This window comes from Nerophis ophidion, linkage group LG11 (assembly GCF_033978795.1).
Source record: "Nerophis ophidion isolate RoL-2023_Sa linkage group LG11, RoL_Noph_v1.0, whole genome shotgun sequence".
In the NCBI taxonomy this organism is placed as follows: domain Eukaryota; kingdom Metazoa; phylum Chordata; class Actinopteri; order Syngnathiformes; family Syngnathidae; genus Nerophis; species Nerophis ophidion.
In genome coordinates this window covers 26,194,083-26,203,871 of record NC_084621.1, presented here as the reverse complement: position 1 = coordinate 26,203,871, position 9,789 = coordinate 26,194,083, and the positions used below count along the sequence as shown (strand labels likewise).

At 36.4% G+C, this 9,789-nt stretch overlaps 1 protein-coding gene across 2 annotated transcripts in view; it reads left to right on the top strand.

Annotated features, from left to right (window-relative positions):
- Window positions 1-9,789, top strand: part of znf385d (zinc finger protein 385D) — a 262,192-nt gene that overhangs the window by 60,691 nt on the left and 191,712 nt on the right. For both annotated transcript variants that reach the window (XM_061915474.1, XM_061915471.1), the window contains exon 2: window positions 2,759-2,904. In XM_061915474.1, coding sequence (XP_061771458.1) covers window positions 2,759-2,904 — 146 coding nt within the window. The remainder of the gene's footprint in view (window positions 1-2,758; window positions 2,905-9,789) is intronic.

Here is a 9,789-nt window from a genome sequence, read left to right as displayed (position 1 = left end):
ATACATGTCAAAATGCTAAATAACATTGATAATGGGTCGATCTCTAGTAGTTTTAGAAAATGCCGATACGATACACCTCAAAATGCTAAATAACACCGATAATGGGTCGATCTCTTGTAGTTTTTTAAAAGGCCGATACAATACACGTCAAAACGCTAAATAACACCGATAATGGGTCGATCTCTGGTAGTTTTATGAAAGGCCGATACACATCAAAATGCTCAGTATCGGCGTCAATAATCGGTCGATTGTTGGTAGTTTTATAAAAGTCTGATACACATTAAAATGCCAAGTATCAGCGTCGATAATCAGTTGATTTGTTAGTAGTTTTATAAAAGGCTGATACTGATATACATCAAAATGCCAAATATCAGCGCCGATAATGGGTTGATTTGGAGTTTTATAAAAAGCCAATACATGTCAAAATGCTAAATAACACCGATAATGGGTCGATGTTTAATATTTTTATAAAAGGCCGATACGAAACACGTCAAAATGCTAGCAATCTACCCAATACCGGTCGATCTCTAGTAGTTTTTTGAAAGGCTGATACACATCAAAATGCTCAGTATCTGCATCGATAATCGGTTGATTTGTTAGTAGTTTTATAAAAGGCTGATACCGGTTTACTTAAAAATGCCAAATATCAGCGACGATAAAGGGTCGATCTCGAGTTTTTGCTAAATAACACCGATAATGGGTCAATCTCTAGTAGTTTTATAAAAGGCCGATATGATACACGTTAAAATGCTAAATAACACCAATAATGGGTTGATCTCTAGTAGTTTTATAAAAGGCCGATACGATACACGCAAACATGCTAAATAACATCGGTAATGGGTCGATCTCTAGTAGTTTTATGAAAGGCTGATACACATAAAAATGCTCAGTATCGGCGTCGATAATCGGTCGATTGGTGGTAGTCTTATAAAAGGCTGATACACATTAAAATGCCAAGTATCAGCGTCGATAATCAGTTGATTTGCTGGTAGTACCAGCCTCGATAATCAGTTGATTTGTTAGTAGTTTTATAAAAGGCTGATAGTGATATACTTAAAAATGCCAAATACCAGCGCCGATAATGGGTCGATCTCGAGTTTTATAAAAAGCCAATACATGTTAAAATCCTAAATAACACCGATAATGGGTCGATCTCTAGGTTTAGATCAGGCCAATGCATGTCAAAATGCTAAATAACACCAATAATGGGTCGCTCTCTAGTAGTTTTATGAAAGGATGATACACATCAAAATGCCAAGTATCAGCCTCGATAATAGTTTTTTAAAAGGTTGATACTGATACATATCAAAATGCCAAGTATCAGCATCGATAATGGATCGATCTCTCGGTTTAGATTAGGCCAATGCATGTCAAAATGCTGAATAACACCGATAATGGGTCGATCTCTAGTTTTATAAAAAGCCAATATACGTCAAGATGCTATATAACACCGATAATGGGTTGATCTGTCGTAGTTTTATAAAATGCCGATACGATACACGTCAAAATGCCAAATAACACCGATAATGGGTCGATCTCTAGTAGTTTTATGAACTACTTGGCATTCTGATACACATCAGAATGCCAAGTATCAGCCTCGATAATAGTTTTTAAAAAGGATAATACTGATATACATCAAAATGCCCAAAAAACAGCGGCAATAATGGGTCGATCTCTAAGTTTATATCAGGCCAATACACTTGAAAATGCTAAATAACACCAATAATCGGTCGATCTCTAGTAGTTTTATAAAAGGCTGATACGATACACGTCAACATGCTAAATAACACCGGTAATGAGTCGATCTCTAGTAGTTTTATGAAAGGCTGATACACATCAAAATGCTCAGTATCGGCATCGATAATCGGGCGATTGTTGGTAGTTTTATAAAAGCCTGATACACATTAAAATGCCAAGTATGAGCGTCGATAATCAGTTGATTTGTTTGTAGTTTTATAAAAGGCTGATACTGATATACATCAAAATGCCAAATATCAGCGCCGATAATGGGTCGATCTCGAGTTTTATAAAAAGCCAATAGATGTTAAAATGCTAAATAACACCGTTAATGGGTCGATCTCTAGTAGTTTTATAAAAGGCCGATACGATACACGTAAACATGCTAAATAACATCGGTAATGGGTCGATCTCTAGTAGTTTTATGAAAGGCTGATACACATCAAAATGCCAAGTATCAGCATCGATAATCAGTTGATTTGCTGGTAGTATCAGCCTCGATAATTAGTTGATTTGTTAGTAGTTTTATAAAAGGCTGATATTGATATACTTAAAAATGCCAAATATCAGCGCCGATAATGGGTCGATCTCGAGTTTTATAAAAAGCCAATACATGTTAAAATGCTAAAAAACACCGATAATGGGTCCATCTCTAGTAGTTTAATATAAGGCCGATACGATACACGTCATAATGCTAAATAACAGCGATAATGGGTCAATCTCTAGTAGTTTCACAAAATGCCGATACGATGAAAGGCTGATACACATCAAAATGCCACGTATCAGTGTCAATAATCGGTCGATTGTTAGTAGTTTTTTAAAAAGCTGATACTGATATACGTCAAAATGCCAAAACATATGTGCCGATAATGGGTCGATCTCTAGGTCTATATTAGGCCAATACACGCCAAAATGCTAAATAACACCGATAATGGGTCGATTTCTAGTAGTTAGGCTGGCTATGTATGACGTCCGCGCTGTCTGTAACACCGAGTTGTAACCGTGTTGTCGCCCCCTGCAGGTAACAGATGTCACAACGGCCTCATGCCCGCCCTGGCCCGGCCCGCCATGCCGTCTGTTCACAGCGCTCTCGGCATGAAGCCTTTTCTGCCTTTTCCGATGGACAACCCCTCAGCGGCCGTCAGACTTTTCCCAAGATTCAACCCGGTGAGTCACAATTTTTTTTTTTTTGATGGTGGGCCTGTTGTCTTGGCAACCTTTGTTTCCCTGACTAAAACATGCACTCGGGGTTACTGGTTGATGACGGTTTTGAATACAAACACGTTACGTTCGAAGATCTTTAATTGTGTCCGATGTTTACAGCGTTACGTTCGAAGATCTTTAATTGTGTCCGATGTTTACAGAAGCCTGTATGCAAATGTTTTTTTTTTCCGGGAAAACACTTATGTTGTGTTTGTCACGGAAGCTAAATTGTGTTATTTGATTTGGAAAACATTTACGTTAAGTTCATAGATCTTTAGTTGTCTCCGATGTTTACGGAAACACAATTGCTAGCTTTATCCAAGGCTCAAAATTTACATTTTTTGGGGGAAAACATACGTTAGGTTTGTCACAGAAGATAAATTATTTGTTTTGGAAAACACGTACGTTAAGTTCATAGATCTTTAGTTGTGTCCGATGTTTACAGAAACACGAATGCTAGCTTTATCCAACGCTCAAAATGTTCCTTTTTTGGGAAAACACTTATGTTAGGTTTGTCACAGAAGCTAAATTTTGTAAATTGTTTAGAAAAACACGTACGTTAACTTTATAGATCTTTAGTTGTGTCTGATGTTTACAGAAGCATATATGCTAGCTTTACGTAAAGCTCAAATTTGTATTTTTATTGGGTAAACATGTACGTTAAGTTTGTTACACAAGCTAAATTGTGTAAATTGTTTTGAAAAACACGTACGTTAAGTTCATACATCTTTAGTTGTGTCCGATGTTTACAGAAACACGAATGCTCGCTTTATCCAAAACTAAAAAAAATTTATTTTTTGGGAAAAGACTTACGTTGGGTTTGTCATGGAAGCTAAATTGTGTTGTTTGTTTTCGAAAACAGGTACGTTAAGTTCATAGATTTTTAGTTGTGTCCGATGTTTACAGAAACACGAATGCTAGCTTTATTCAACCCTCAAAATGTTCCTTTTTTGGGAAAACACTTACGTTGGGTTTGTCACAGAAGCTAAATTTTGTAAATTGTTTTGAAAAACACATACGTTAAGTTCATAGATCTTTAGTTGTGTCCGATGTTTACAGAAACACGAATGCTAGCTTTATCCAAAGCTCAAAATGTTATTTCTTTGGGGAACCATATTCGTTAGGTTTGTCACAGAAGCTAAATTGTGTTAATTGTTTTGAAAAACACGTACATCAAGTTCATAGATCTTTAGTTGTGTCCGATGTTTACAGAAACACGAATGCTAGCTTTATCCATAGCTCAAAATATAAATAGTTTTGGGGAAAACATATACGTTAGGTTTGTCGCAGAAATTAGATTACGTTTTCGAAAACACGTACGTTAAGTTCATAGATCTTTACTTGTGTCCGATGTTTACGAAAACACGACTGCTCGCTTTATCCAAAACTAAAAAATTTTAATTTTTTGGAAAAAGACTTACATTGGGTTTGTCACGGAAGCTAAATTGTGTTATTTGTTTTGGAAAACCCGTAAATTTAATTTTTTATGGGGAAACCACGTACGTTAAGTTTGTCACACAAGCTAATGTGTGTAAATTGTTGTGAAAAACACCTTTGTTAAGTTCATAGATCTTTAGTTTTGTCCGATATTTACAGAAACGCGAATGCTAGCTTTACGTAAAGCTCAAAATGTTATTTTTATTGGGAAAACATGTACATTAGGTTTGTCAGAGAAGCTACATTGTGTTATTTGTTTTGGAAAACATGTACGTTAAGTCCATAGATCTTTAGTTGTGTCCGAAGTTTACAGAAACATGCATGCTAGCTTTATGTAAAGCTCTAAATTTTATTTTTATAGGGAAACCACGTACGTTAAGTTTATCACACAAGCTAATCTGTGTAAATTGTTTTGAAAAACACGTATGTTAAGTTCATAGATCTTTAGTTGTGTCCGATGTTTACAGAAACACATATGCTAGCTTTACGTAAAGCTCAAAATTGTATTTTTATTGGGAAACCATTTATATTGGGTTTGTCACACAAGCTAAATTTTGTAAATTGTTTTGAAAAACACGTATTTGAAAAACACATACGTTAAGTTCGTAGATCTTTAGTTGTGTCCGATGTTTACAGAAACACGAATGCTAGCTTTAGACAAAGCTCATAATTGTATTTTTATTGGAAAAACATGTACGTTAAGTTTGTTACACAACCTAAATTGTATCAATTGTTTTGAAAAACACGTATTTGAAAAACACGTACGTTAAGTTCATAGATCTTTAGTTGTGTCCGATGTTTACAGAAACACGTATGCTAGCTTTACGTAAAGCTCAACATTTTATTTTTATTGGGAAAACATATAAATTGGGTTTGTCACACAAGCTAAATTTTGTAAATTGTTTTGAAAAACACGTATTTGAAAAACACATACGTTAAGTTCGTAGATCTTTACTTGTGTCCGATGTTTACGAAACCACGAATGCTAGCTTTATCCAAAACTAAACAATTTTTATTTTTTGGAAAAGACTTACGGTGAGTTTGTCACGGAAACTAAATTGTGTTATTTGTTTTGGAAAATTTTATTTTTTATGGGGAAACCACGTACGTTAAGTTTGTCACACAAGCTAATGTGTGTAAATTGTTGTGAAAAACACCTTTGTTAAGTTCATAGATCTTTAGTTTTGTCCGATATTTACAGAAACGCGAATGCTAGCTTTACGTAAAGCTCAAAATGTTATTTTTATTGGGAAAACATGTACATTAGGTTTGTCAGAGAAGCTACATTGTGTTATTTGTTTTGGAAAACATGTACGTTAAGTCCATAGATCTTTAGTTGTGTCCGAAGTTTACAGAAACATGCATGCTAGCTTTATGTAAAGCTCTAAATTTTATTTTTATAGGGAAACCACGTACGTTAAGTTTGTCACACAAGCTAATCTGTGTAAATTGTTTTGAAAAACACGTATGTTAAGTTCATAGATCTTTAGTTGTGTCCGATGTTTACAGAAACACATATGCTAGCTTTACGTAAAGCTCAAAATTGTATTTTTATTGGGAAACCATTTATATTGGGTTTGTCACACAAGCTAAATTTTGTAAATTGTTTTGAAAAACACGTATTTGAAAAACACGTATTTGAAAAACACATACGTTAAGTTCGTAGATCTTTAGTTGTGTCCGATGTTTACAGAAACACGAATGCTAGCTTTAGACAAAGCTCATAATTGTATTTTTATTGGAAAAACATGTACGTTAAGTTTGTTACACAACCTAAATTGTATCAATTGTTTTGAAAAACACGTATTTGAAAAACACGTACGTTAAGTTCATAGATCTTTAGTTGTGTCCGATGTTTACAGAAACACGTATGCTAGCTTTACGTAAAGCTCAACATTTTATTTTTATTGGGAAAACATATAAATTGGGTTTGTCACACAAGCTAAATTTTGTAAATTGTTTTGAAAAACACGTATTTGAAAAACACATACGTTAAGTTCGTAGATCTTTAGTTGTGTCCGATGTTTACAGAAACACGAATGCTAGCTTTAGACAAAGCTCAAAATTGTATTTCTATTGGAAAAACATGTACGTTAAGTTTGTTACACAAGCTAAATTGTATCAATTGTTTTGAAAAACACGTATTTGAAAAACACGTACGTTAAGTTTGTAGATCTTTAGTTATGTCTGATGTTTACAGAAACAAGAATACTAGCTTTATCAAAAGCTCAAAATTTTAATTTTTGTGGGGAAAACATAAATGTTAGGTTTGTCGCAAAAGCTAAATTGTGTTTTGGAAAACACGTACGTTAAGTTCATAGATCTTTAGTTGTGTCCGATGTTTACAGAAACACGTCTGCTATCTTTATCAGAAGCTCAAAATTTTTTATTTTTTTTTATCGAAAACCTCCTCCGACCTCCATTGACAAAGCTACTAACTATGGGAGACCGAGCTTTAGGTTCCGCCGCTCCCAGTCTGTGAAACGCCCTCCCTAACCACCTGAGGGTACCACAGACTGTGGATGCTTTTAAAAAAGGCTTAAAAACCCTTCTTTTAAAAAAGCCTTTTTATAGGTATATGCATACTACTTCTAGCTATTAGGCTGTTCTAGTTTTGTACTTTTATTCACTTTTAATATATATTTCTTATTATTATTATTATTGTATTTTTTTTTAGTACACTGTAGCACTTTGAGGTTGTTTGCTCAAACTAAAGTGCTTTTTACAAATAAAATATATTATTATTAACTAAGGGCCACTTTAAATAAAGTGTCCCCGGGCCTTAAGGTTGACACCTGTGTCGTAGACCTCCAACTAAGTCCCAAGTTTACACAAACATGTACGCTAGCTCTTTTGGAAGGCCGGAATCTTCGATGTTTTCGATAACACGTAAGTCATTTTTTTCTCGGAAGCTGATGTTCAGGAAAACACATCGAGCTAAAAAGCTGAATTGTCGTAGTTTGGTTGCGATTCAAAATGATTTCTTATATAAAACACGTACACTACGTTACATTTGTCGAACATTTAGTTGTCCAGGATGTTTACCATATTTGGAAATCATCCCTTTAATAAAGTGATTCTCCATCTAGTGGTACGCCAAAGAATCACTTAAACATTCAAACACAGTGTTACCGTTCAAAGTGTGTGTAATATTGCAGTGGCCAAAAATAGTGAATATAGTGGCCTTGTTTTTAATGGATAATTATGCTTACTACGCTACTGTAATTGTAATGTTGGTCATCATGGTTTTTGAGGTGGTAGTATTGGGTACCACTGTTACACAGAATAGTCGCTATGGCAACCACATACTACAACGCTGTTTGGCAGTAAAGCTTCTCGAACTGGACATTTTTATTATTATTTTTATTTTATCTTGGACGCAGGGAGAAGGTTTCTGGTGTGCTTTAAGACATATAAGTCGTAAAAAAAAAAAACCCTCAGAGAACGTCCCCGCCTTCAGTGAGTGGGAGAGGAAAGATGGCATCCAGCGTTGTTAAGTTTGCTGGGTGAATATTTCCCTGGGAAAAAGAAAAAATATATATATCGTAAAACGTTCAAAAGAGAAAAAGACAAGTGCTGAATTTCAGTGGTAAATGACACACTCTCAAGATGTGTGTGAGGAAAAGGTTTTTTTTTTTTTGCCTTTTGTAATAATTTACGTTCCTCTAAGCGACATTTGTCTGCCAAACATTCCTTGTTACGCTCACACATGTTCCTGTGAGGCCATGTTCACACTGTAGGTCTCTTCCCATGTTCTTTGCCCTACTTTAGACATGGATCCCTTTTTGTCATCTACAACTCCCATCTTTTCACATCTGCATTGGTAAAGCCTCTTTCGTATGTGGCATACCAATATCGATGACTTCCGGCTACTCAAAACTCGATAATTATGTAGGTTATATATATATTATCCAAGATGGCGCCCGGACGGGCTGCAGCATCGCGGAGCTCTTGCTAAAGATGAAACATTTGGCAGAAATACCGGACAATAGTGCAAACTTTATGGCTGGCTCACATCGTGGTCACTCCGTGAACACGTACGACCGCCAGACACTTCTGGATGTGGACATATCGGGCCGTTTTGGACTGATAGACGCGTGCTTGCTAGACCTGCTAACTAGCACTGGAATACTTCGGCGGCTACATCCAGCGGCCTGTGAAGCAGGGGAGTATAGTAGCAGCGCGGGCCGTCTACGGAGCAGACGCCAGCGGTGTGATCGGAAACGCGGATGTCGAGCGGGGCTAAAAACAAAGCAGAAGGCTAATCCCCACAGAACACCACTTCCCTCCATCCTGAAGCCGGATTTAAATGGAAGATGCGAGCCTACTGGTCTGGGTAAGGAGTCAGTTAAATTAGAACAAGTTTTTTCTGCTTTGATTGTTTCAGAGTTGGACATGTGTTCTACTGAGGTGGCAAACTACGATGCGTGCAGTTTATCAAAGCAACAAACAAACAATCGTAAAATTCCCGTCGTATCAATTCCTAGATATGGTCGTAATTATACTAAATGCACTGGGCATAATAAACACAACATTATTAATATTGCTACTACGGATAATTTGATCAAAAATTCCCTAAAACAGCCCACTACCTATAATATAGGTTTTTTAAACATAAGATCATTGTCTCCCAAAACGTTGTTAGTTTTTGATATCATCAGAGACAACAATCTTAACGTCATCGGTCTCAGCGAAACCTGGCCTAAACCAAACGACTATTTTGCGCTAAATGAGGCATGTCCTCCTAACTTTACACATGCGCATATTGCCCGTCCACTTAAAAGGGGTGGGGGGGTCGCACTAATATACAACGAAAACTTTAACCTTAGTCCTAACATAAATAATAAATATAAATCGTTTGAGGTGCTTACTATGAGGTCTGTCACACCGCTGCCTCTACACCTGGCTGTTATCTACCGCCCCCCAGGGCCCTATTCGGACTTTATCAGTGAATTCTTAGAGTTCGTTGCTGATCTAGTGACGCACGCCGATAATATAATCATAATTGGGGACTTTAATATCCATATCAATACCCCATCGGACCCACCGTGCGTAGCGCTCCAGACTATAATTGATAGCTGTGGTCTTACACAAATAATAAATGAACCCACGCATCGCAACGGTAATACGATAGACATAGTGCTTGTCAGGGGTATCACCGTTTCCAAAGTCACGATACTCCCGTGTACTAAAGTATTGTCCGATCATTACCTTATAAAATTCGAGGTTCAGACGCATGTTCGTCAAACTAATAATAATAATAACTGCTATAGCAGCCGCAACATTAATACAGCCACAACGACAACTCTAACTGGCCTACTGCCCTCGGTAATGGCACCATTCCCAAAATATGTGGGCTCTATTGATAACCTCACTAACAACTTTAACGACGCCCTGCACGAAACCATTGAT